The sequence below is a fragment of the Hemibagrus wyckioides genome, linkage group LG20 (assembly GCF_019097595.1).
Source record: "Hemibagrus wyckioides isolate EC202008001 linkage group LG20, SWU_Hwy_1.0, whole genome shotgun sequence".
NCBI lineage: Eukaryota > Metazoa > Chordata > Actinopteri > Siluriformes > Bagridae > Hemibagrus > Hemibagrus wyckioides.
In genome coordinates, this window is record NC_080729.1 from 6,288,930 (window position 1) to 6,316,917 (window position 27,988).

General features: G+C 39.4%; 1 protein-coding gene and 1 long non-coding RNA gene across 2 annotated transcripts in view; one reads left to right on the plus strand and one right to left on the minus strand.

The window, feature by feature from the left end:
• The window catches only part of dscamb (Down syndrome cell adhesion molecule b), a 133,452-nt gene extending 113,789 nt beyond the window's left edge, over positions 1-19,663 (minus strand). The window contains exon 1 of the mRNA XM_058418997.1: positions 18,921-19,663. Coding sequence (XP_058274980.1) covers positions 18,921-18,963 — 43 coding nt within the window. The 5' untranslated portion in view covers positions 18,964-19,663. The remainder of the gene's footprint in view (positions 1-18,920) is intronic.
• Positions 19,579-27,862, plus strand: LOC131371171 (uncharacterized). Its single transcript, XR_009207507.1, has 3 exons — positions 19,579-19,705; positions 20,855-21,589; positions 22,097-27,862. It is a non-coding gene; the product is annotated as an uncharacterized LOC131371171 (long non-coding RNA).
• The last annotated feature ends 126 nt before the right edge of the window (positions 27,863-27,988 follow it).

The window sequence follows — 27,988 nt, forward strand, 5'->3', positions numbered from 1 at the left end:
CAGCCACATCACGTACATCTCTGCACTTTTTCACCAGTTTTAGTGAATATAACATACAAATATCTGTGGTGCTTGAGCTTCTGTTTCAGGTTTCTAGGTTCTCTGGTTTGTAGAAACAACACAAAATTCAAATTTTGCGATATATTATGCAGGGTATTCTCATCATCGTCCTCATCATCATCATCTCAACAGCACGTTCTGAGGCTCTTCTCAGATTTGCACGTTTTTTCAGGCTCAAGGTAACCAACTATCCATGTGTTCTGACCAACTGTCTAAGATCTATGTTCGTGATCTAAAGCCTTCTAACAAGATTATTATTATTATAATTATTATAAAGACGGTAGCATGGTGGCTTAGTGGTTAGCAGGTTTGCCTCACACCTCCTGGGTTCAAGTCTCACTCCCGCTCAGTGTGTGTGGAGTTTGCATGTTCTCCCTGTGCTTGGTGGGTTTCCTCCGGTTTCCTCCCACTGTCCAAAGACATGCTTCTAGGCTGATTGGAGTCTCTAAATTGCCCGTAGTGTGTGTGATTGCGTGAGTGAATGAGTGTGTGTGTGCCCTGCGATAGGTTGGCACTCCGTCCAGGGTGTATCCTGCCTTGATGCCCAATGACGCCTGAGATAGGCACAGGCTCCCTGTGACCTGAGGATAGAAATTATAAAGACTTTCATACAATGTAGTCTCAGGGTGTCCCATGATGCACCACAAGCTAGCAAGTAAGTTTCGCATCCTTGTTCCCTCTGATCAGCTGAGTGTTCAAGTCTGTGTCTTAGAAATGTACTTAACTGATTAACAGAGCCACAACAGTACAAAAGACCTCTTGCTTTACTAGCAACAGAGGTTTGTGGTTTGTCCTAAGCCAGCTGTCTGTATTTGCATTCACAGTGCACCTGAGATGAAACTTAGTGACAAGATAAAGTTTCAAGTGGTTCAGAAATAACCCTGAAAATGAAAACGCTGCATTTTCAATATTGGTAAAAAAAAAAAAAGTCATCTTTCGGCCGTGGAACCCGTCCTGTTTCAACAATAACGTACAAAGTCTGTCCTGCTCTAATGTGTGAGTCTAGCAGCAGAGGGAAATTGCAGGAGAGTTGAAATATTTCCCCAGCTGCTAATTGTTTAGCTTGTCCGTCGTACAAAAGGCACTCGGCGGAGATGCTACAGTGCCGCCATCAGAGCTTTCCTCTCAGCTTGGCAGTAAACGTCTCGCCAGTGACATCTGGCAGCGCTCTCCCCGGGGACGGAGCATTTTAGCACTTCATAAATTTCTAACAAGGTTTCAAATTGCAGCGGTTTCCATCCGTTTTTTTCTTCTTCCCCCTCAGCCGCATTCACTCATAAAGTAATATACACTAAAGCGCATGCACACGGGTGAATACAGGCATAGACACACATGAGAGTAATACACGCTAAAACAACTTATGACCGCTGGCACTCACTTTAACAAACATGTTTCATAATGCTTTCTCTCATTCTCTGTCCTAATACAAAAAAAGGAGATCTTTTTAGGAGCTATAAATTCGCCTAAGCGGTGAAAAATTGTTCCTGTTGTAATAGAAAGATCGTGAGGTCGTTGCGTTCAGAAGCCGTCAAGGACTTATTTCATTAACTCCCGTGATGCAGCGGGTATCAGAAGACGAGCTTTACATGACACAAGACCGTCGTTATGCACTCCAGCATTTCCTAATCGGTGTATAATCAAATAAATGTTGAATACGTCCACACATTAAGATGAGTTTAAACATGTAAACATTCGATTAGTGAGAGACTAATAAATACCAACACGGTAAAGGAATCCTAAATACTGTTTAACCTGGCAACCTGTCCCAAATTAACTGCCAAAATAACGCCATTTAACACTTGCTCTTGATTGATGTGAGTGGAATCTGATCTTCTTCTGTTATAGCACAAGTTTTATGTGTTGCTGAGTTGCTTTTCTGCTCACCACGGTAGTAAAAAGTGGCATTGTGAGTTACTGCCTTGTACTAAATGTATTGAAAAGTCACACAAACTTCACATGTGAATGATAAATAAATGAATATTTTTCATATGTGATTTCCTCAAACGTATTCTCAGACGCCAATGTCATCATGACACATTTCTTGACTCAAGATCGCATATTTCTCACAAAGTCGCATGTAAAATCGAACCTTAAAGGGAACTGAACAATGAATCGTGATTATTTAAACAGTGTCAGCCAATGTCGGCTCAAAGAATTTCGGCGAGGTGGTTGTTCATATGATAATTATGACAGGCTTAAATACCGTGTCTCGATATCATTCTTTTTTTTCCCTTAATAATTAGGCTAAAACAAAAATATCCACTTAACAGCAGGTCACACCTCACAACTGACCTACATCAACAAAGGTCCAACAGAAACAGCCCAGTGATCTCTTCTGAAAGCACTCGCCATGTCTCAACCCATCACCTTGCTGCTGCGCCCTGAGGAGAAATTCATAATTGGCGTCATTTTTCATGCGCTGAACCATAAAGACGCTAAAGTGACACTGCTCAATAATGCATCATCTGCATCCATAATTAAGTAAGATTTCCCACCTATTTTTCAGTACAACTCAGCAATAAAACCATTGTCTTTACAAAATGAAGGTTATCTAACCATTACTATTCTACAATTCTGTGCTGGATGAATAAAATTGTTAAATCATTACAGCATGGAAATTTAAATGGAAAGCCTTTAGACTCCCAGAGTTCTCCCTCATCAGTCTGGGGGGGGAACTTACCGAAAACAATTATAATAAAATGATAATAAACCTGACCTACAAATAAACTGTCTTTGTGATACTGTACTCTATTGAGGATGAGAATCACTCAAATTCACCACAGATATTTTGTATGTAGAATCTATAACTAAGGCATACATTAGGCTTGAACTGGATTGGGCTAATCCTATGCAATCTTTTCTCTTACCTACTGTGATACTTCTACAGTCTACAAAGGACATGCAGGACTACTAGCTTTGTAGGGTATAAGACCACTGACCAATCAGCAATCAAATACAAACATATGGAAATACAGAAAGATCCTTGCCCGGCTGGGGTTCTAAAGTAACCCAAAGGTAAGCAAACCCAAGCTAACCCAAAGGGACGGTCGACATCAGTGCACCTGATGCATGAAAGCTCTTTAATGATGTATGTTGTGGGATAGTCCATTCACTTACTTGCACACCAAAACTGATCAATCGTGTTAGATGGGGGATCAGGGTTTAGCTTTGCTAAGGCAGTCTTAATTTTAGCCTACAGTACAGTAGCTGCTGATGTCAAGCCAACAGAGTGGTCAGATGGCAGGCTATCAATACTGTCTGCCAGGTGAGCTCAATACTCAAGTTCAGAAAAGCAGAAGATTATATCAGAGTCTCTTTATGAGTGCTGGATGTAGTAATCACCTCTGAGTTCTGCTGGTAGCCGTAGATCCACAAAATAACCGCTGTTAATCACGAACAAGGAATATATATTATGTATCTGATCCACAAGATGTGGTGCGGCTAGAATTACAACTACATAAACTCTGAATCAGTACAAACAAGACAACAACAGATTTGGAGCTCTATATTCTATATTGGAGCTCACATTGACTTCAACTCCTTAGCAAGACTTCTCCTGAAGGAAACATAAGAATGTGAGGAATTAGATACTACAAATGATACCAGGCTGATATTGTTTGGCTATTGATGCATATTTAGAAAGGGATCTGAATAACATGCGATAAATTCAAACGAAGCTATGTTTATCTTTTTCAATGATTTCGTTGTACTGCTGAAATACTTTAATAAGATTGGTGTGAAGTGATGAGGTGGAGGACCAGTGCTCAGTCTGAAAGCATATTGACCATCAGAAAGGCTGTTCTCCAGCACTGATCTAATATTCTGACTGCAGGAATCAAAGTGTTTTTCACGGTACTGATGGGAAAAGAGAGCAGGGTTTGTTTATGCCAGGAGCCTGCCAGTCCATATCTCGCCAACCTCAAAGTGAATATTCTGCCATTGTTTAAGTCCAGAATTCTACAGGCAGAGACAGCTCACTGGATGAGAGATATGCAGAAAAGATAAGTTATAAGCTGTTTTAAAACACTGCATTGTTCTCAGAGGTTATGCAGAGTTAATATTGCTTTGGTAGCAATAATGAAGACATCAAATATTTACGAAGCTAGAAATTGTAGAAAAGTACCAAAGAAAAGAAAAGCAAAGTAGGCAATTAAATGTTAAAATCTAAGGCCTGTCCATCAGCCTGGATTAAGACTGAGCAAGCAGTCACACATACTATCCAACCAGACATTTCAAGCTGCTCTCACTAATGTGCACTATGACAAACCCTAATACAATAATTGCATGAAACGGAATAACTTGTCCATTTTGCCTTTCCATCTACACCAAGGGTGTCCAGTTTTATCCGGAGAGGGCCGGTGGGGCTGCGGGTTTTCATTCCAACTAAGCAAAAGCCACACACAAGATGAACTGATTAAAACAGGTGGAAACACAGGTTGCTCTTGCTTGATTGGAATGCAAACCTAGACCCACATTGACCCATTGTGGAAAACATTGGACACCCCTGATCTACACCAAAACATAAGTTTACATCTGTAACTATAGTTCTGCAACTGACCAGATAAAGGTTTCCTTCTGAACTCTTGGAGTTTTGCTATTTGCTTAATTCCTTGCCAGCATGAACACATCCTGTGGCCTTTCTTGTCAATCCAAGTGAGTCATGTAATAGTTGTAGGACCATGGAGACATACATATACTATTCTTTACAACTTCCTTTCATTACATACCTCCAAGACAGTTTCTTTCAGAACTAGTGGAGGTTTTGTGTCATAAAGGTTTCTTGCCATAATGCGAATACTATACTCTGCAGAGACTGAGAATCATTCAGTGTGTTAGCACTCAATCTGGTTGATGTAAAACACCACAGTGGTGTTTGTCAGCATGCACTAGTATTTAACACATAATTCTGATTCGGTTTCGGACAATGCTGCCGTACCAGCTACATGACTTGTCAAATGACCATTGACTTTAAGTCTTGGCTTTCACAGCAGGAGATAAAAAGCTGTATCCGGTTCATCATTTTGGGATTGTATACACAGCATACAGATCCAGCAGTATGCATAGACCCCGGTGTTGCAGGGGCACTAGGGCTAACCTCAGTCTGGACGCTAAAGCTAACTCAAACAGAGGCCCCTGGACTTATAGGTCACTTATGCATAGCAGTTGGAATGTAGAAAGATGCATCTTTCTTTTATGTTTGTTGACTTCTTGTACCCCATCTGGAATGCAAGGTAATCACTTTAAGAAGAAGACATTGGGATGGGGCAAATTCTGCCTTCATTTTTTTATACTTTCTGGATCATGTACTTGGATCTTGAACCTTGTACCTCTGTAGTGTGGAGCCCTGTGTTTGGTAGTGGCCACAAAAGGCTCCAATGCTTTAGGTGCAGAGGGGAGTGCTATCTCACCATTGGCCATGTGATTTTAGAAATGTCACTGGGATCAACCTGTTATTTCAGCAAATCCTGCTATAGAGGTTTGAACATATACTGTTCTACCACAAAACCACCTTTGGGTTCTGGGCAGCAGTAGCAGCACCTTTCGTTGCTTCTTTCATTAGCTGATATATGTGTCACTTATTTTGCTGTTGACTCAGACAAAAGGAAGCGATCATGCTTCCTCAGCCTGTGTGTCAAACACCTGTCCACGTACCAAAGGCATTCATTTTGATTTTCTCCTAAAGACATAGATTTTAAGAGCAGGGATTCGGCATCTGTCAGTGCAGCCAGTAAGCCTGTCCTTTTATCAAAATGCTGTTTAATACAAATAAAAGCTTGTCAGTAAAATCGGTACCTTGTGGAAGAACCCAGGCACTCATGTGGGCAGGTGTACAATAAAATGGATTAACCACTTGTCCAGCCAAGTTTGGTGTAGGGATCCAGCTTTCATTTTGCCTTGCCAGCCTTAACACCAGCCTGTAGCACATGTGTTCCTGCTTCACATTCTGATTTACCCTTAAAACCTCCCTCAGTGCCAAGCTACCAGCACTGTCTGCTGATGTGGGCATCACTTTCAGAAAATGAGCTGCGGGAACTGATAGCAGATCAGAGTCGGTTTGTGTATGGTGGTACTTGGCAACCTTGAACTATGTACTTCAGTGAACTGTTCAGTGAACTGAACATTTGTACAGACAGCACTTGCATTTGGCCCAGGTCTGATGCCAGTTCCTCATGTTCCAATGTAGTAAAGGCTTTCCTGTGACAGTAGTACCTCAACAGTTAAGGGTCTGGGCTACTGACTGGATAGTTGGGGGTTCAAGCCCCAGCACTGCTAATGTTCGACTCGTGAGTAAGGCCCTTAAAACTACCTGCTCCAGGGGTGCTGTAGAATGAGTGGCCCTGTGCTCTGGGATTTGTGAAGAAAGACTTTTAGAAGTATATGTAACAAATAAAGCCTGTCTCTTCTTCTGTCTGCTTTTGCTCCTGCTGCTGCCAAAAAGCAAAGGGAGCTTACCCTTCTTCTTCACAGAGTGCTCTGCAGCAATGTCTTCTGTTCACTTCTTTGCTGTAGCTGAGCACTGCCAGAGGAAGGTGATGAATAGAAAGCAGTAGTTTCTTATTCTGCATGGTGTGCTTTGCACATAGCTAATGACATTTTGCCGCAGTTAGGGCATGACTTTGTAAGTGCCTCATGCAGATGTTAAGGTCCCAAATAATCTAGACAGTGATCATGTCTATCAAAGCTCGGGCTCCTGAGGTTCACTCGTAAACTCGGGTTAATGTCTGTGTAGTTTTGAATGTTTTGCATGTTCCCCCCAGTTTTGCATGGTTTTCTGGTTTTCTTCCACTGTCCAAAAACATGTAGGTGGATGGATTGGTTACGCTAAATTGCCCCTGAGTGTGTGAATATATTTGTGTTCTGTGATGGACTGGCATCATCCCATCTGGGGTAAATTCTCCCATCTGGCACCCTAATGTAATCCGGATCCTCTGCAACCCAGATCATGATAAAGATGTTACTGAAGATGAATAAATGATTGAATCATATCCATCCTCATTCTCCAATGGGGCTTGAAATAACAAAAAAAAAACCTTGTTATCTTACTCTGGGAAAGTCTCAACAATAAAGAAATAACAGCATTGTATAAGAACAGAGAGTAAAAATGCTAGCACACGGCAACATACGATTAAAATGATCCTATTTGTAATTTTTATGTAACTTAGGGCTTTTGCCTATGATACATAATGATCTCGCATTCCTAGTTATTGTAGATAGTAACTGAGCATTGCTAATGCTTTTATTTTTAGCTAGCTGTATCAATCGCTTTTGGGACAAAACTCAGCGAACCCTTTGGACTGTTGAAACTAGGTCCTGTTGACTAGGTAATAATGGCAATAACACAACTACAGTAACTACAAATAGAAATCAATAATCACCTGGTAAAGATTAATATGTATCCAGGCCTGCAACATTTATAATATTGATAAACAAACAGACAGCTACTAAGAAGACTAGCATAAAAATTAGCATAGAACGCATGTTCATGGTCCTTCATTGTCACAAACATTAAACAGCCATTCAAAAACATGCTCACAGAGTTAGATTACGGTTCACTGATCTGTCGTTCTATGCTGTTGTTATGGCTGGAAGTTAAAGGGTTTTTATTTTTGAACAACATCACTGGCTGGTTCGGAGGAAAGGTTGAAAAATTCTTGCAGTTAATCTAGAATCTTGTTACTTAATCAAAACGTGTACCAGCTATTTTAAAACAGCATAATTTAATTACACTATAATCATCCTTGCATGAAACAAGATTGCTTGCAAAAAAAAATAAAAAAATAAAAAATCAACTTTAAAAAATGCTCTGTGGTTTCACTGAGCAAGTAGTTATCTTTTATTACACAATCCTGTCACTGCTGTTGAGCATTAAAGCTAATCGGTCTTTGATTGCACATTATCATCGTTAACCATATGGTATGCACCATATGCACATGCAAGGAAACAAGCTGTTTTGATGGGATGAGGGAACTATAACGTTCAAATGTCTCATTTTGGATCAGTTAAACAAGCTGCACTCATATGTGTATGCCACAGTGTTCTACACATGATGAAGGATTACGGCAATATTTCGTTTGGTTAATCCGACCCTTAGAGACTATACTATTTACTGGACAATACTTTCCAATGGACATGAAGACCGATGGACTGAAATAGTAATGGAAAAATGAATGCATTGAAAAGGTAAAATGCATGCAGAACATATACAGTATATATATTATTATAAATTATACATATTAATATAGTTTCCATAATTTTTTTTAAAAAAGAAAAAAAAATACAATATATATATATATATATATATATATATATATATATATGAAAGTAAAAACAATAATAATAATAATAATAATAATAATGTCCATATTATCCAGATCCATATTACAAATATATTCCTCAGGTCAGACCAAAAAAATTAAATCCTCTGGACATCACGAGGGTCCTGCATGAGCAGGGATTTTATGTGATTTTAAAATAAAAATAAAAACTGGGACAATAGAACACTGTTACACAAATCAACACAAACAATGCATTATATCTCATGGTATCTTTTTCATACCATCCAAATAATAAGAGAATCAAGTACTAGACAGTTCCTGATTTAAAGATTTTTGGACTGGTTCCTGCTTCCCTGATGTATATCAGGGCTGATGAACTGTGATGGCACTGTGTGCATTACCACCTTACCATGGCGTAGATGTGCTACCATGACAGGCAGAGCTTGGGCCTGGGGTGATTAAGGCAATACTCAGCACACAGCCTGGGGGAACTTTAGGGTAAGTGAGCAAGGGCTAGTGGGAGTAAGCAGGGACAAGAGAAAAGGAGCAGGTCTGGAGCGAACAGGACAACGTTTCATCCAACGCGAGCACACTTCCTGCGTGCGGCTCCCCCACGGGCCTGAGCTCGCTCAGGCACTTGTCAAATGACTGTTTCCCAATTTGCTTTCATGAATATTAAGCAGGACATGACAGACAAAAAAAGAGCCTGCCGTCTGTTCGTCTGTGATCTGTGTAGACAGATCGGCGCTCTGATGTTAACGGTGGGGGGTGTGTGGATGTGGGGAGCTCTGATTCCCGTTGTCACATTCTAAACGAATGAACGTGAGTGGCTCGTTAAGAGCACGGAGAACTGCGGTGCGTTCACCAGAGCTGGGGCCGCACAAACGAGTCTGTTAGTGAGGAGATTTTCATCTTCGGCAGCTACTTCGGCTGAAAACTAACACGCAAATGCGAAGATAACCAAACACTCAGGCCACCACAAACCTCAGAGATAAAGACCGAGAGATTCTTACTGCTAATTAACAAGCGATATATTGTGCAGCATACGCAAAGCTGATTTAAAAATTCTAGTAAAGTGTATACATATATACACACAGACATGATCTAATCCGCATCAAAATTGGTATCATGACGGTGCTCTTGATTTTAGCTTCTGATAACCTCATTCTCGGCCTTTCCTTGGTTAATGTGAAGCCTTATCAGACTGTTTTTAATTAAACCACAGTCAAATCCTGGCGTCCTCTATACAACTGTCAGTGAATGGTGAATAGGAATGAGATTAGGATGCTTAAACACCTTCAGTGTGAGGTCAAAAACCACCTCTGTCAAGCCACAAAAAGGCTTTTATCAAGTCGCTCAAAGAAGACAGGAGAAGTCTATGAGCCCTGTGTCCGGACGAACTGGCTCACTTTGGTTAATGTGAGCGTCTTCACAAGCAAGTATCCGGTCTTCGTTGGTGCCAGCATGGATCAACAAGGAGCATCAGTGTGCACCAATTCGGCTCCGGAATAGGGACGCTTTTCTGTCACCGCCAAGCCAGACTACTGCGGGTTCAGTGAAAGAAAGAAGGGAAGGCTTATTAGCCCCTCAGTGTCGCCTTTGTTGAGGTGCAGGTGTTGATTTCCATGTCTTTCGGTACATCCGTCTGGTTTGACTCGCTAAAGCGAGTGCCCAGTCCACCTGTTTTTTACCGCAGCCTCAGATACGATATCCTAGAACGATGTCCTAGAATTCTAGATTCTTGTCGTTTTTATGATAGATAGATAGATAGATAGATAGATAGATAGATAGATAGATAGATAGATAGATAGATAGATAGATAGATAGATAGATAGATAGATAGATAGATAGATAGATACGAAACGTACAGCCCAAAAAATAAATTAATAAAATTTGAAAAAAACCGTCAAGCTGACTATCTAATCAGTGTTTTTCATCATCTCTATGGCTTCAACCTGCTAAATGATCCAGATACTTCAAGACAACCCTAGTGTAAATGTCTAATAAAAAATATATCATATTTTAACAACGTCTTCGATGCTGTTCATCATCCTTAATCATCATCCTTATTTTAGATATCATTCCGTCTGGTTATGAACAGCCAAGTCGCTGCATCGCTTGCTTACCATGCCACATGAAAACCTACAGCTTAGATGTAGATACGACACGTAGTACTGTGTTCTTATGCAGTATTATAGGTCTAGCTCCAGCTGCACTTGACGATTTGATGCTGTTTAATGATGCCTCACAGCATCTCAAATCATTTTGTCATCTATCTGATCTTTTTCAATATAATAAAAGAATAAATTCAGATATATTTGTTTTTGCTTAAAGACAAAATACCCCAATCAATAAGGCATTTCTGAACTCAACAAAGTGTTAATCTTTTGTCCTAACTGACTGAAAGCCATATTTTTTGGTTGTCTAGGACACATATCTTCATTGGTGTAGCTAGCTAGTCGGATTATTTTATTGATCCCCTATGGGAAATCATGAATAACACTTATTCATGTTATCAATAAATCAAATTTCAGTAAAGGATCTTCACCAAGCTTCAACGTATTCTAATGAACCGGGCAGACAAAGTAAAATTGTCTCCATGTTAAACCGTAGGTCTACGTTGCGTTCTATAGTTCATTTCTTACGGGAAGTACAATATTATGAAAGCTTTAGGTTTGCCAAATTCAAGATGAATCTTTCCTAAAAAATCAGCTTAAACTGTTAAAGTTGAGGTCAAATAAAATAAAGTTTATTTATTTCTTGCCGTGTAGCAGCACAGGACAGAATAAAAAAAAACCCTACAATGTATGGCACATAAAAACCATAAATTAAACCTAATTATAACCATATCAATTATTACATTACTTTACTTTTACTCTATATACTATATTTTAAAACAACTACCAATTAGCCGAACCATACAGCCTAAAATTGCCAAATCATGTTTATATATGAAGCTAGTCATAGCACATGTCACCCCCCCCCCACGTCAAATTTTTTGGGGTCTATTTTCTGTTTACCGTTGACCACACCCCTTTAAACGAAGTCACGTGAATTAAGTCATGTAATTTTTATCAAGCTGTCCAACCTTCATTCGTAATCCGGTTAAGACAAACTGTCCCAAAATTCCCAAATGACCCATTGAGCTTAAATTCACTCCACTTTGAACCTAAAATCCATCTGATTCACTACGACACAGTCACCTGTAGTGTTTTTATACAATGATCATTTCACTTTACCTACAAAAGTGAGAGTCTTTTAGTTAAACTGAGCTAAAATCTTAGATGTCTAGTCTGGCATAATAACATTAAGCTAGCTAATGCTTACATAGGACAGGGAACATTGGCTAGATCAAGCTTTCATAACAGTTCAAGTGATACTGATGATGAATACTGAGGGACAAATAATTAACTGGTTGGTTAGTTAGTTAGTTAGTTAGTTGGACAGACAACAATGCTGTCCAGTCCCACATTTTGGTTGACTTAGGTTTTTAAAAAAAAGGTTGTAGCTAACAACATAATCTGTATTGGAGGCTAACTGGCTAGTTAGGTTATTATTAGCAAATTAATATAGATGTAGAGAAAAGAATGAATATATGATGATCACATGGTGCTTGAGCCAAACATTCAGCTACAGACAGCTATAAATATTAAAATCTATTATTCTAACACCATCGTTATGTTACAGAAAAGAAATTGGGCATCCTGGCAAGTAATATGGCTTTTTTTTTGGCACATACACACACACACACACACACACACATATATATATATATATATATATATATATATATATATATATATATATATATACATATACACACACACATACACCCCAGTGAGTCTATAGGTTTTCGAGTGCCTCCCGCATGCCATACCCATTTTACGGCATTGCAGAGCCACACACAGCTGTAGGGTCTTCAGCAGGAGACATAATGGCTGCCCCTCTTTTTTATACGGCCTTCCCCTCAACCCAGCCTCCTCTAATCCCCTCTTCTTCTCCTCCGCTCACTCTCATCCTGCGCAACGCTCCTGTGAATTCAAGCTTGGACGAGAGGGGGACCAGCCAACCACGGAGACACAAATGTATTCAGAGCATTTAGTAGCCCGGATTAATCGAATTATAATTTAATCATCTGATCAAACAGCAATTAGCATAATCACTTCTGGGGAAAGGATGATAGAGAGGAGGAAGGAACACACGATAAACCTCGGGCAACTGGCGCTCTAATGAGACGTTTAACTGTGAAAACACACTTAAAATGTAACATTTTGCTGGGATCCTCATCAGATGTTAATGTTTACTGAAGGATATCTGTAGAATTTAACGCAAGGAGGTGAAGGATGGTTCGGATTTCGCCGGCTTTGCGTAAATTAAAATGGCAATTTTAATTGTCTTAAGATATTAAGATGGCAATAAGCCCAATATATATATATATATATATATATATATATATATATATATATATATATATATTTATATGCTCAAAATGGATGCTAAAAGAAGAATATGAGAATAATTTCTAGTAGACAGAATGCATCAAATGTTTCCCAAAACCTGTCTTCAAATACATCTAACTGCATCATCTAATCATTCAAAGTCATAATCCAGACGAATGACAAGTGTTCACATGGACGCCTTTTTTAATTCTAAAATGCTTAGTTGAAAATTAGTCATGTCATTACTTTAGCTTCAGCTTTTACGCTCTATATGACGGCTTCCTTCAAGAAAAATTGATAAGAATATATATATATATTTTTTAAAAACACACGTTAGTCATTAATGTCCTAAGAAACATTAGAATTTTCCAGTTTACATTTACAATATTTTACCAGTGGCTACCAACATCATGAATGGACATTCACAGAAGATGGCATCAAGAACGCACCAGAGGAACCTTGTTTTCTTTTCGTATATTAAATGTGCGATGTTAAAAGAACTCTGGACATTATTATTTCTATCGTATTTCCAAAATTGTGCTCTTATTCTTGCACATCACGTACACACTTAAGGGGCAACTCCACAGCTACCATTTTACTGTCGTTGTGCATTCAGGTATACTGATCCTGCTATAATGTTCGTCTGTAACGAGCCAGCGATTTGGATTTATGCATTTATGCTTACAATTGTCCGATTATTATCTACAAAGGACAAACCAAACATATTTTTAAATGAATGTTTAAATGATTTAACACGGCATTAAGGTGACGGTACAATGATACTACTAAAAAAAGAAAGAACCCTTCTCTAGGATCATGATCATTCCCGTATTAAACATAGGCTTAATTAAAAACTCCAGTCTCTGAGAAACCATGGTCACATATCAGAGCTTACTCTCCAACTAAATATCCAATTATTGCTCATTTATCCTTATGCAGATCCTCCTCCATTTGCAACTACTAATCATCTTTTTACCCTTTTTTTTGTCTTTGGTTGGTTTTACCTTGTACAGCATAATAATAATGTCTAACCTTGACATCACAAATCTGAGTACGCATGCCACATTCATCCATCTATAAAGTAGGATCTACTTACTATTGCAGGTTCCAAAAGAAATTCACAATGAATCGCTTAAGAATCAAGTAATGAAGATTCTACATATTTCATTCAGATCATTAGAACCGTCCTAGGATCCGGCTGGCTTTTTATTTACGACACATATACAAATATATCTTATTTATACTATGTATTTCGCTCCTGCAGTTAAGCATAAACAATGAGCAGAGAATTTACCTTGGTTTTTATTCCCAAATTCACACAGAGAGTAAATGTAACCATCTGTAAATGACTCCCCTCTCTTTAATCTTTCACCCTTATTATCAATAAAAAAAAATCCAGATTATTGCAAACGAAGTCGATTTTATTCGAAAGTAATAGTAGGGTACGGTTCTCACGACTAATCAGCTCCGGCTCATTAGAATTGTTTACGAATTTTGGTTAGGAGAGCTGTCAAGGTAATAAGCAACGTAATGAGATGATTGATGCTCCATAAGAAATGTCTCAAGGTTTTAGTATTACAAAGCCATCCATGTAAATAGTTTATAACAGTGTCATTTGTCTTGATTTTAAAATGAATCTGAATTTTTAGGTACTGTGATTTTTAGCTTTTTTTAAAAGCATGCATATCTATATCTATATATATGTATATAAATATATATATATATATATATATAAAAAAATGTGTAATATGATCCAAATGTCATGAATGTTGTTGATGATGTATAGAAAAATGTGTCTGGAAAATTAAATGCAGAAATATATAGAGGGAAGGCAAATATACAAGAACCAAAAAATCTTAAAGCCATCTTAGAACCATTCTTCACTGTTGTTTTTGAATTTTATTATTTATTCTCATTCAGCTGTTATTCATAGACGTAAATTCATTTACGTAATATAACCAAAATTGGATTAACTTTAAACAGTGAGTAAAGGCCGGAAATGAAATTTCGCATGGACAGAAACATCCCTATTCTCTCCAGAAATAATTCGAGAGATTCCAAACATATGAATTGTTTTAGGATGCTCATGTGATGCCGTTTTCCTTCGCTTCATAAGTAACATCTTTGAAACCAGAAGGGAAAAAAAAAAAAACGTAGTACATTCAGTAAATTCGAAACTAATGAGCAATTGTCGTAGAAAAATATCCCGTCGAGCCGGACGGCCTCCGTTTTCAATAAGATCTGGAGAAAATAAAGGAAAGAATCGACGAGGGCATTAGGTTCTTATTCCTGTTCTCTCCTTAATGAACCGGCGATTTTCGTTACAGCCATCGAAACAAAACGGACGATATGTAAGTAAAAATAAACCACACCAAACAATCCACTGATTGTCCGAATTTATAACTGAGACGTCTTGATAATTGTTTTCGTAGAGATTTAGGGCTGAAAAGTGCAGGAAAGACAAATGACACGTGGTCGAACGCAAACAGCATGTCGAGCAAACACTGCAGTAATTGATTTTAATCCAATTAGCCTGTGTAAGCCTTCCATCCAGCACCTGAACAAGGCCATGCTAACTTGGGAGAATCTTTAAATAGATAGAGGATTGAAAGGCATAAGACTTTCATGAGCACCTTGCAAAAACTCGAACAGATGGGCCCTTAATCAGCACAGTGGCTTAATTGCCCCCAGTAGATTAACTCCCACGAAACGCACTTCCAAGCGGCCAAACGGAGTCAAATTAGTGCCGCCGTTTCCACCTTAAAGCGTCCGGCGATATTAATTGTAAACAACGATTTACAAAAACAAAATTTGCCCGGGTTATAATCTAGATTATTAACCGCTATTTCTACCTGCCAACCTTCACTAATCACATCAGGAAACAGATGCCGTCCATACCGCATAGGATAATCTCAGATAACAGTACAGGGTATTGTTTTTTTTAGATTAGGATTAGGATTTGAAGACGTGAGATTGTAATCCGCCGTTACTCCTCGTACCATTACTTCTCGTCCTGTGGCCCGTTACAGCTGCAAATCTGTAACATAACCCCCCCCCACCCTTCCCAAGACAGCGATTGTGCTGTTTAATTGTACACATTCAAATCTGAACACGCTTTGCCTCGAGCGTCGCTCGGCGTTAAAGCGAGGAGCAAATTCCCCGAGCCCCCTGTAATGCGTCTATCAGAATTAGCATTGAATACATTTTAGCTTGACATACCAAAAAAAAAAAAAAAACATCCATCCTGGTGGAAGATATCTGCCCTGAAGTTAAACAACAAGAGTTTAAAGCATTTTAACAAACGTCTCAATTAAAGCTTTAAGAAATAAAATCTTGCTAAAAATCTTGCGATCTTTAAATATTTTCAAGATGATAATAAGCGACGCCATGATAGAGTATAAATATGAAACTTAGTAACTTCGTTATGATGTCCATGCTGTCTATTCCACCACAGGCCACTTTTTAACAATTTTTTTTACGTACTTTAAGGACCTTATGAACTACTATTAAGCTATAGATTAATAGCACGGTGGCGGGATATGTGTTACCTTTGCGATAAACTACATCACAATCATCAATTTCCTCCGAAAAACAGACCATTTCAATTTCTTTACACTAACAAGCAGTTAATTTCTTTATCCTTTATCTCCTGTGCCTTCTGAGCTGGTTTATTAAAAGGTGAATTATAAGAACTTTTTCTCCCCGCAATTTTTCATAAATAAATCATGATGCACATCACATATTTTGTGAAAAAGACTTCAGGATTTATCGTGTAGTTTTCACCAGATTTGCCCAGCTCTGCCTGAAACAGCATCGCATTCCTCTTCCATATCCGCCATCTACCCCTGATGCCATCGTAGAGAAATAAAACTAAATATTCAAGCAGGATTTGGTCGATGTCATAAAACTGAGAATTATAATCGTTACCCAGGTTCAGGCTAGGATTTTACTGTGAGCAGGCAGCACAGTGATAAAAGCTCTACATGTACATTGCACTTCTAGGATTGTTCTCGCTCTCGCTATGGCCTTATTTGATGAAACACCCAGCCATGGCATTCATAATGGAGGTTTCCATAGAGACAGGCCAAGGAGCATGTGCAACCTTGTAGAGATCTAGAATTTTCTAGAATAGGCTTGATCCACTGAAAGAAAAAGAAAAAAGATAAGAAGGAAAACGGCCAGCTTTCTGAGAGCAAGTTTGCTTTACAGGATATTATAAGGAAAACAAAGAGCACTGATTAAATTATTCCTGCTAATGAGACTTATCATTCTAATCATCAACCTGTTTCAAAACACTTTATTCTGAAGATGCATTAAACACACACAAACACACACAACCTTTTCAGCAGGCAACATCCTGTGTGGTTCGAGCTAGAAAAATAGGAACACAACATGATGTACAGAATGTACAAACAGACGAGAGCTCACATGACTCCCATCCTGCTGTCTAACCTGGTGTATGATGAATAATCTGTCCTTATTGGTCTTTTATGAGATTCAGCAGCTGAGGCAGGGGAAGAGGGAGGAACTGGGTTTTTTTTTTCTTCTTCTTCTTCTTTTTCTTCTTCCTCTTCCCATTTTTTGCTGTTAATATACCGCACAATGCGAACACACATACAGTACACAACCTAACACTGCTGTCCCAATAGACAGCAGCCATGTCCACATCCACATCCGCATTCCTCCTTCACCAAAAAACGCGATTTCACATTGAATCCCTTCAAACCCACAGTCATTTGGCTCCACGGTATTTTATTCTGGATGTTGCGTAGTAACCTCCATTCAGCACCGTTTGTGTGTAATTTGTCAAGGAGACTGATTTCTTTCCCTGCCTTTCCCTTCATTTTGCATTTTTTTTTTCTCCCTCCTTTGGTCGCCGTACACACCCAACCATGTTTTTACCTACTGACCGTCGGTTGCAGATCAGCTTCAAATAACACAAAGAAATCCTTTTTCTTTTTCTTCGACCGATATGATTTTTCGTTTGCAGTGCATAACATACTGCCTTTTAATTCATATATATATATATATATATATATATATATATATATATATATATATATGTTCATAAATAAATTCATAAATATATATATATACACACAGTTGCTACTGAATGCAGAGATACTATATATATCTAACACACACCCAGAAACATGTTTTTTTCAGTGTTTCTCTTTTTCCTGTGTCTCTCACCTCATTTCACCTTGATTAAAAAAATGCAAGGTAAATGATAATTATATTGATCTGCAACCTCCTGTCATGTCTTTATTAATCAACTATACACATAATATTAAACAATGGCAAAATGTGCGTTTTAATCCTTGTAGGATTTTAATCATTAGAGTTGTAATAAATCATTTCAAGCACACACATTGTGTATATGCACAATATTGTCGTCTTATTTATTAAAGCCATTTCCTAATTACTCCCAAACAGACAAAAAGATTTATTCCCCTCACCCTCCCCCCCCACCCCCCATCAGCTGAAATGTTAAACTCGTTATTAAGCATCATTGATATTTAACCATTATTAGCATATGTCTGACTGGTTTGTTGCTTCTAAAATACATCTGTAGTGATAATACTTGGAAGAATGCAGTTAACTTCGTCATAGTGGGAATGGGTGATGGAGAACTGGACATAATCTATAGACAAGCCACGCATGGGAAAGGCACCGGTCAGGCCGCTATATCATGTCATTATTTTTTTTTGTTGTTGTTAATTTTTTAAATATGTTCCTCCGAAATCTCAACGTATTATCAAATGCCATCTAAATCACTTAAGGTGTTAAACAGGAGCTCGGGTCCATTAACGCGCCATCGAGCGGAAAGTGAATGGCAGGAAACGCGCAACCTGTGTAATTAGCGCTAAATCCCCCCTAGAAGACGCGCGCGCTCTGTGTGTGTGTGTGTGTGTGTGTGTGTGTGTGTGTGTGTCGGATAGACAGATCATTTCGTGAAGGCCTTTTTTTTCTGTTTGCAGTGATTAGAGCTGCAGTTGTGGTCAGATTTTAATTTGTGCTTTAAATTTAGATTATAAACAAATGACCTCTAAAATGATTGCTCGCGGGTGTCTCAGCCCTAACTGAGACTGAGTTTAATTTTAAATTAGATTTAAAAAAAAAAAAAAAAAAAAATGTGACTAACCATTTGAGATGCTCTGGAGAAAGAGAAATGCAAATATCCACATGCCCCGCTCCGTTCAATCCCCAAGCTATGCTTCCTCTTCGCACTCCGCGCACTTTGTCCACTGTTGTTTGTGTTTGTTTGTTTGTTGCCACCTCTCTAGACCGGCGGCAAGGTGAGATTCGGTCCGGTACTTGGTGACACCGCGTGTGCAATCTTCGCGCTCTCGCGCGCCGGGCACGAGCGTCGTGCGCTTCCGCGATCCGGTCCTCTGTAGTCCCGGATTTATCCTGCGTGGCTTGCGACTCGGAGTCTGAGTCCCAGTCCGAGTCCGGGTCCGAGTCCGGGTCCGAGTCCGAGCCGTTCACGGGCAACAACGGCTCTGCGCCACGCGCTTCGAGCGGGAAACCGAAGAAGGGGAAAGAAAACTCGGAAACAACACCAAGAGGCAAAAAGACGCACTCCTGCGTGTCATTGAAATGAAAACCAAACCGGGTGGGGGCGGAAAGGAAAAAAAGGAAAACGCATTTAAAGAAAAAATAAAAACAAGCATGTGTGGAATGTGGAAGAAGGTAAATAAATCATTTTTTTTCCCAAAGGGGAAAAAATGGGGGGAAAAGGAAAGAAAGCAAATCCGGATAAAAGCAGAAGCGGCGGGAGCGAGCGAGCGGTCGCTGGATGCCGAACTCAGACCATCTTCACGCGCCTCTCGCCGTCCCGCAGGCTACACGCACGCGCATGCATCTCTTCCCGCTAATCGCGTTGGCTTCTGCTGCGCTCGCGCTCTCGGGCTCACAGCATCACGGGTAAGAAAGCTCCTTCCTCTCTCCTCTTCCTCCGCGGCCCGCTCATCCCTCCCATAGCGCCTTAAAGGAGCCGAGGTTCCCGCCTCCCCCGAGCGCGAGCAAAAAAAAAAAAAAAACACAACCAAGGGTGCGAGAGAGAGAGCAGATCGGTGCAGGTGCACCTGAACTAATGATATGCAGATCTGATTGCCTTAATGAAGACTGTTAAGTAGATGCAGGTTAGTGTTTGGGGAGATGTCCTTACTCCGTTACCCTTCTCTGAATTCCGTTGCTCCAACCACCTGACAACACCTGACTCACTCCATCAAGCCCTTTATGTGGTTAAAATGGGTGTGAGAGAAACAAAACACTAATACGTATATGTGCAGGACCGGGACGCTAATTCATACCAAGAATATTCACCAAATGTATTTGCTTCACTCGTGTTAGCGCGCAGTAAGGAGAATAAAAAATAAAAATGACATGAAAAGCACCAATAACCAGGTAACACTGGTTTAAGCTACAAATGAAAACGCCAAAAAGGGTGTTTCCCCTTTCTGCCCCTGCATCCATGTTAGATCCCCACATCTAAATCACATCAAAACACTAAATATTTAATAAAGTAAAATGTTTTTGTTTTGTTTTTTTATCAGGGATAATACTTACATGTGCTGTTAATGTGAATTAGAGTTGCTTTACTAGACGGGGAAATAGTGATGGTGGTCTATGACATGAAAATAATAGAAACAAGATATGTTCAGTGTGTTTAGTCATCTTTAAACTTGTGAATTATTTAGGGAATTATTTTTGATATGAATTTATCAAAGTGAGTTGGGAACACTAAGTTGCTCCTACATGTAAAGTTGCTCCTACGTGTGTGTGTGTGTGTGTGTGTGTGTACTGGCCAGGGATGGACTGGCTTCCCATCCAGGGTGTAAGTAGTTCCTGAACATGAATGAATGAATAGATAGATAGATAGATAGATAGATAGATAGATAGATAGATAGATAGATAGATAGATAGATAGATAGATGAATCACTATATGGTTGAATGAATTGATAAATTAATTCATATACATTATAAGAAAATATCATTATATAGTAATGCACAAATCCACTTTGCGCCTGATAAGTCATTTATTGTGAAAATACTTTTTTTTCTCTTAACAGACCCCATGCAAGGAGTTTCCCCATCCATTCCATTCATCTATTTTCTAAAATACTTTTACTACACAAGGTCACAGGGAACTAATTATCCTACCATGCATAATTTTGGCTAGGGAGAGGGAACTGCGCAGGAAACAGGATTGTTCCTGGGAAAAATCCTGCATGAACAGGGCAAAGGCAGGATTTAAACTCCCAGCCCAGAAGGTGCAAGGCATGCAACGTCAACCCCAAGCCACTCCCATCCACCCAGTGTCTTGTTTTAAAAAGAAGAAATTAGATGACAGGACAATCCTTAATGTATATCCGGCTATACATGATAACTAGTGGAGACGGATCTAAGGGTATAAGTGGGTATGAGGAAAAAAGTGTAAGCTTGCTGTGGCCTTTTGTTGACAAATGATTAGATTTAATAAAAAAACAGATTTTATAGGGAACAATCTTTACATCGTAGATTTAAACGTGGGAGAATTTGAAGCTCAATGTCGCAGCCATAAACTTGATGGCATAATGATTAATATTGGAGGTAGTTATGTTTAATTCATTATCATTAGGCCACATGTCAGATATCCATTCGATTGTTCAGCTGTAGTAACACACACACACACACACACACACACGCACACACACACGCACACGCACACATGTTGAATGTATCATTTCAAGAACATCACCATCACCATGACAGAGATCGAGAGAGAGAGAGAGAGAGAGAGAGACTTCAGTACTGACATATGACAGGTAAGTAGAGTTGCCTCCGTCTTCTGATTGGTTGGATGTAGTCTATTACAGACACCTGCATTTCAACAGGGCTGTAATATGACATCTCACAAGTAAGTTGGGCCTGTTCTTATTGCTTGTATTATATTGCTGGTGGTGTCACCAGAAACACTGAATTCTGAAATACTGATGACATTTTAGTGAGAAATTGCAGTACACATTATGGTGGGCATATCTTTTGTACACATGCCATTTTGCTTCTAGCACTGGAACAGTAACCTCTAATAAAGAAACCCCCTTAGTAGGGCTGATGATCACCTTCCTGCTCTAACCAGTGGGAGCCAAAATTTGGGCAACTTTTTGCCAAAATTCTGCCAAGTGGAGACAAGTCAATTCAGCAAGATCTGTACTGAATGCTAGGCTTACCTGCCGTCCAAAGAACCCCATTATGAGGGTGTGCAGGTTTCAGAAACACAAAACCAGCATGGCCAAATGCCTGACTTTTAAGCCATTGTAACTCTTTTCCAGGTTCCATTGCCCACAGAGGTTCTACTCGCCCTGCACCTTCCCAGGCCCTTAAGAGTCATCTGAGTGCCTCGATTTTGTACACCAACTTTTGCTTTTAAATCACCACACTGGGAAGAAGTCAGTCATGGCAATTCAAGAGGTTCCCTTATATAAGCAGAATCTATCACCTATAGATTGGCTGGACACCCAGCCCCTACTGTAACATGCCCCTCTACAACAAGCATTACTCAGAAGTGTACACTCTGGGACATCTACCCTGATGCTGCCTGGATGCCGCTGTGCACTTACCCTGGGTTCTACAAGGTTAACATCACCCTTCCTAGCGTCAATAATGCAGTGACCACTTACAGTACATTCATGTTTACAGTATTTAGCAAACACTCTGGCTTTGTAGAGACTATTAAAACATATCCTTGTGCTACTTCACTTAGTCAGGGATTAAAACATAATCAAGCGAAGAAAAACCTTAATGGAGGAGGTTAGTAAAACATGAAAGAAAAGACCACACCAGACAAGGAATCTTTCATTTTAATGCAAGTATGTAGTAAGCCTTCAGTCTGCTTGAAGGCCACCGGTGACTCGGCTTTCAGACCGCCAGAGTTTGGTCATCCCTGTATCTTGAGGAATAGCAGGTCAAGTCAAGCCTTGCTAGAATTTCAACAGGAGCATGTTGCAGAGCAGGGAATGATGGGCCATTTTTGGTTTTGTAGGTAAGAATCAGTGTTTTAAATCGACAGAAAGCCAGTGGAGGGAAGATACCCTCCCTTTTGGGGAGGTTGAAGGGCCAGACAATGTGCAGAGACAGACCAACCAGTAGTCCTGGGGATGACAAGTGACTGAGTGGCCTCTGTGGACTGAAAGGACCAGATTCTCCTGGTTTTGTAAAGACTGAGTCAGCTTAGTGATGAGAGGCAGAAAAAGTAGTTGGTTGACAGGTGGTGTGATCTCAGAATTGTCCAGAGAAATCACAGAATTCTGGCTGCATGTCTAAGGATATACAGCAGCTTAATTTTGTTGGGATTTCAGCTGTCATCTATGATGAGATAGAATTGCTGAGATCTGTGCAGAAACAAGATGACGATGAATGTCATCAGTATAGCAGTGGTATGAGAACCCATGTGAGGATATGACCTCACTAAAATAGCAGGTTGGAGAGTCTGTATGGAGCAGATGTGGATTCTCCCTCCATGTCACCGGATATGCCTCTCTGTCTAGATAAAAGTCAAAACAACTGCCATGCTGTGCCATGTATACCAAGACCCATGAGGATAGCCATAAGAGTCTTAGATGATGATCATTGAGAGCCAATGAGTAACAGCCACATGGGCATTTTCTGTAGAGTGTGCCACTTTGATGCTACACTGGTTAGGATCTCGGAGGTTGTCCTGGTTGTGTCTACTGTCTACAAGAACTTTAGAATGAAAAGAGATCTGGAGTGGGCTTCTTCAACATCAGATTTCTCTTGAAGGCACTGGCCAAATCTTTGGGACCCATTTATACTGAAAGGGGAGGAGATTTTATGAGATGGTCTGGAGCATTGTAAAAGGGTTGGGATCCTGCAGGCAAATGCATGGGATAATCTGCAGTATGAATTCTGTGAAACAAGGAGAAAAATGTGATGAACAATAAAAGAAGGTAAGGTTGGTTGCAGAAACTGGAGGAAACCTGTTATTCCTAAGCTGGATCTTGTTCATCATGCCATTGTGCTACATGTTATCAAGGTGGTTTTCTCCACTCCTAATACTCAAGCAGGTGAAAGACCAAAGTTTGTTGTCTCAGGACAACCATAGCCCAGACAGCACTCTGGAGAACATTTAGTCCTTGGCACAAAAAAAAAAGCTTTTTGGCAGAAACCCGACACTGTGCATCAACCTGACAATCATCTCAGTAGTGAAGCATGATGATGGTAGCTTCACGTTGTGAATCACCCTTGGCCACTTGTGAATCTAATGGAAATCGAAGAACATGGAGGAAACCCACATGGAAATGCCAGACTGACAGTAATTTGATTTTAGGATTGAACCCAGGACCTGCTCCATGTGGTTATCCAGGGTTCATAGACACACTAAGACATTTAGACCTTTTTTTAAGTAACATGTTTGGGTTTATTTTTAATTTATTGTTTCATCAGTGTACAAGCATACAATTATATTGTAACCAACTTTCAGGAACGAAGTGAGGAGTGAAATAAAACATAGATGACATGGCTAACTTTCTTTCAGTTACTACTCCTAGTATGTGCTCTCCTCCTATACATGCTGGTACCCAATGTGATGCAGGTGCCAGATCCTGACATATTCATCCTGCTGAGACTCGTTTCATCTTCCAGACCTGCCAAATTCATCCTGATGCTGTGTTCCTGCTCTGTCCCTCCTCCTTCCTCATCTGGAACGTTCTGCACTGGTGACTCATCTCCTGCTATTGTGGAAAATCTCACCTGGATACCCTAAAGACTTATACCCCCCCCCCTTTATTTATTTAAGGGAATAATTTTACCTAATTGCCAAAGACTTGTATTTAAATCATATGCTGAAGTTTATAATATAGACATCAAAATTCCACACTCCACTGACACCCAGTAGAGGGTGGGTTGCCTTTCAAATCTGGTTCTTCCTCAGTTTCTATTGCTAAAACAGCTATACAAAAAAAATTACATTAAGTTGGTCATATTACGTATTGCTGTTGATGAAATAATGATGACCAATTATATTTAGATAGCCACATCTTTGAAATCTAGAAAAAAAATCTACTTCATCTAGAATCATTTTTAGTTGTAGGAAAAAGTGAACAGTATGATGGGCTTCCCTCCTGACTGACACCTATTCCGAAGACCCAGGCAACCTTCAGGGACTTTAAACTGCTTTATATGCACACACACATACACACACACACACAAACCTGGCCTGTCAGGGGAGCACCTTTGTTTTGACAACTCGGCTCAGACACAAGGTTCCCTTACAACCAAACACAGACTTCCCTATCATTGGCAAAATGTCAGCCAGAGGACTCCGAGCCACTTAACGACGGATCAGGTTCCCCATTCGTTGTGTTGCCCATTAGCCAAGCATAAAAGAGTCCAAATTACTGCCATATGATCCCCTTTGTCACCTTAAACAAAGAAGGCGACAAAAACACAACAGGTGCATGCGTCGATCCAAATATATCAATGTATAAAATTACCACCGTTCCCTAGTGTCATACTTAAAGACATGTAAGTAGCTAGTAATCATTAGGGATTATGTTACAAGTCTAAAGAAAGGTGTCTATAGGTGAAAGTGTTTAGAGTTAATTAAAAATCATTTGGGTTATTTGAGGGTCAATCATTGATGTGTATGTCCACAAAGGGTTGGGTTGCCAGACCCACACAAAATACTGAAAGAGTAACAAATTAATTCACCTTAAATATGCTTGTGCTACATTTGGTATCAAGACAATTACTTTTTTTTTTTTTTTTTTTTTACAGTGTAGTCTTATATAAATTTATCTTTTGGTCAGCTAGAGAAGATGGAGTTATGTTATGGGAGAAAAAATCCTATAAAAAACAAAGCTACCTGATGTAAAGTCATATATTTTTTAGCAAACATTACGACTGGAAAAAGACTTCATATGCCATACTGGGCAACCTTCCTTAAAAAAGTAATTTAGTAATTTAGTAGCAAGCTATGTTATATGGAAAAGATCCCAAAAGCAGTTTAATTACAAGGTACATACATGATTGATGTCGCCTTATCTGCTAATAATATTAAACCAACACTTTCTTCTTTATTAATGAATTACCATGGAGTTGTTTGTAAAATCTCTGTTAATATTTGTCGCTAACACGCTAATCTGTCGATACATTTGTTTAACTACTATGTTAGGTAAACTTCACTAGCAATGCTACTGTCTAGCAACTGAAATGCAACCAGTGTTTATATATGCTAACATTTAACCTTGTCCATTTTGCATAAGATATATTGAGCCTGCAATAATCCGGTACTTTTATTAGCTTAAGGAAAAACACATCACATCTTCCCATGCTTTCTTTCATACAACAGACCAAAAGACCCACACTAGATGAGAAGTGACCTTTAAGGTGGGTCAGATTGACTGGAGTTGACAGAGTGACTAGATTCCTCAAAGTAAACAGCCTACAGCATTATTGAACTAAAATTCAGGCCAAACACCATCAAATACCTTCAAATAATTGGATGAGGGGACTCAAAAAAAAAAAAGAGAGGACTGCTTTAATTTAAGCAGAAGCTAAGATAGAAGCTAAGATAATTCTAATATTATCCTTATGTTATAGCTATTGGGATTGTTTCTATGCTACAGGGTTATGTAGGTAATGTTTAGCTAGTGCTGTGATAGAGCACTGGTCTAAAACCAGCTTAATTTTTTACATGTTATATAATACTTTATTTTAAAGAGTTAGAGTAGCTAAGTGTCCAGCTATAAACATAATAAATAAAATGACTAAATAGTTGGTTATATAGTTTGCTGGCAGTAAGTTTCCTTTGGCCTAGAGTGCCTTGCATAAGTCCCCTTTGAATTATTCCAGTACAATTAATTTGTCATGTTGTGATCTTAGTATAAATACACAATGGCATAGAACTATAAAAACAAGTCTAGGACATCGTTCTGGAAAAGTATCGATCAAGGTTTGGTTATTAAAAATACACAGAGCACAATCTGTGTGGAAAGAACAAATTTGGCACAAATAAGAAGAGCAGGAGGCCATCCACTAAAAGCCAGTGACCCAGGTAAGGAGAATATTAGTCAGAGAAGCAACCAAGAGGCCAAGGGTATCTCAGGACAACCATAGCCCAGACACTCCACAAAGTAGGTTTTATGGAAGAGGAGCACTCTGGAGAACTTTTTGGCCTTGGCACAAAAAAGCTTTTTGGCAGAATCCCATCACTGTGATAATCATCCCAGTAGTGAAGCATGGTGGTGGTAGCTTCACGTTGCGAATCACCTTTGGCCACAGTGGAGGGAGCTAGAGAATGGTGAGGAAACTCACATGGAAATAGGAAGAACATGCAGAACTTTGAGCTCAGGATGTTAGCAGATCTACTGTATGTGGTGCATCAGTGTAAAGGATAGCACCAACCAGTTTCATAATGAAAGTAGCAATTGGACGGCTGAGAAATAAATAATGCTCCCCTCCTCCCTAAAGCTAAACAGGCTACTGCATGATTCCCACACTCAAGCAAAGTCTGTTAGTATTTCCAATAGTGTGCCATGATCATGCGTTTTCCCACAACTATGTGTTCTTACCTCAATGCCTCAATACCAAACGCAAGCTGGATAAGAAATTCCCAACACTTTTTTGCTCATACAAAACAGCAGATGTACCACATCTCTGACTCAAATGCACCAGATACCAGCTACAAACTCAAACATGCATAATACTCCCAATGTCCTTGTTCCAAGGTCCACACTCGGCAATACTGTAATGCTGTAACACTGGCCAGCTATATACAGTAGTATTTAACACTATTCTTTGCTAATATACTCGCATTAGAGCCTTTTACTGTAATGCTAGCTAGCATATTACATTAACCAGCCAAATGGGTTCGGAAATATTTTGGGATTTAACCTGTTGTGATGGGAGTTTACAATGACAGATTGTGGCTTCTCTGATGCATGAACTGTTCACTTGTTAGACAGATTCGGAAGAGTTTGTTGGATAGTTAAGTGTTATCACCTTCCTAGAGGGAAATCTTTGCTAGTAGAGGCACTTCAGGTTATATTAGAAGTGCAAATCTAAATAAGGGTGGGGGAAAAAAAACCTGTAGTAATTGTATAATTAAAACAGAATATGATTTCACTACGCACTTTTCATTTGCAAGCTCGTGCTGTATTTCTTTCTGTTTGTTTGTGACTAAGATAATATACAGGATTTCCTAT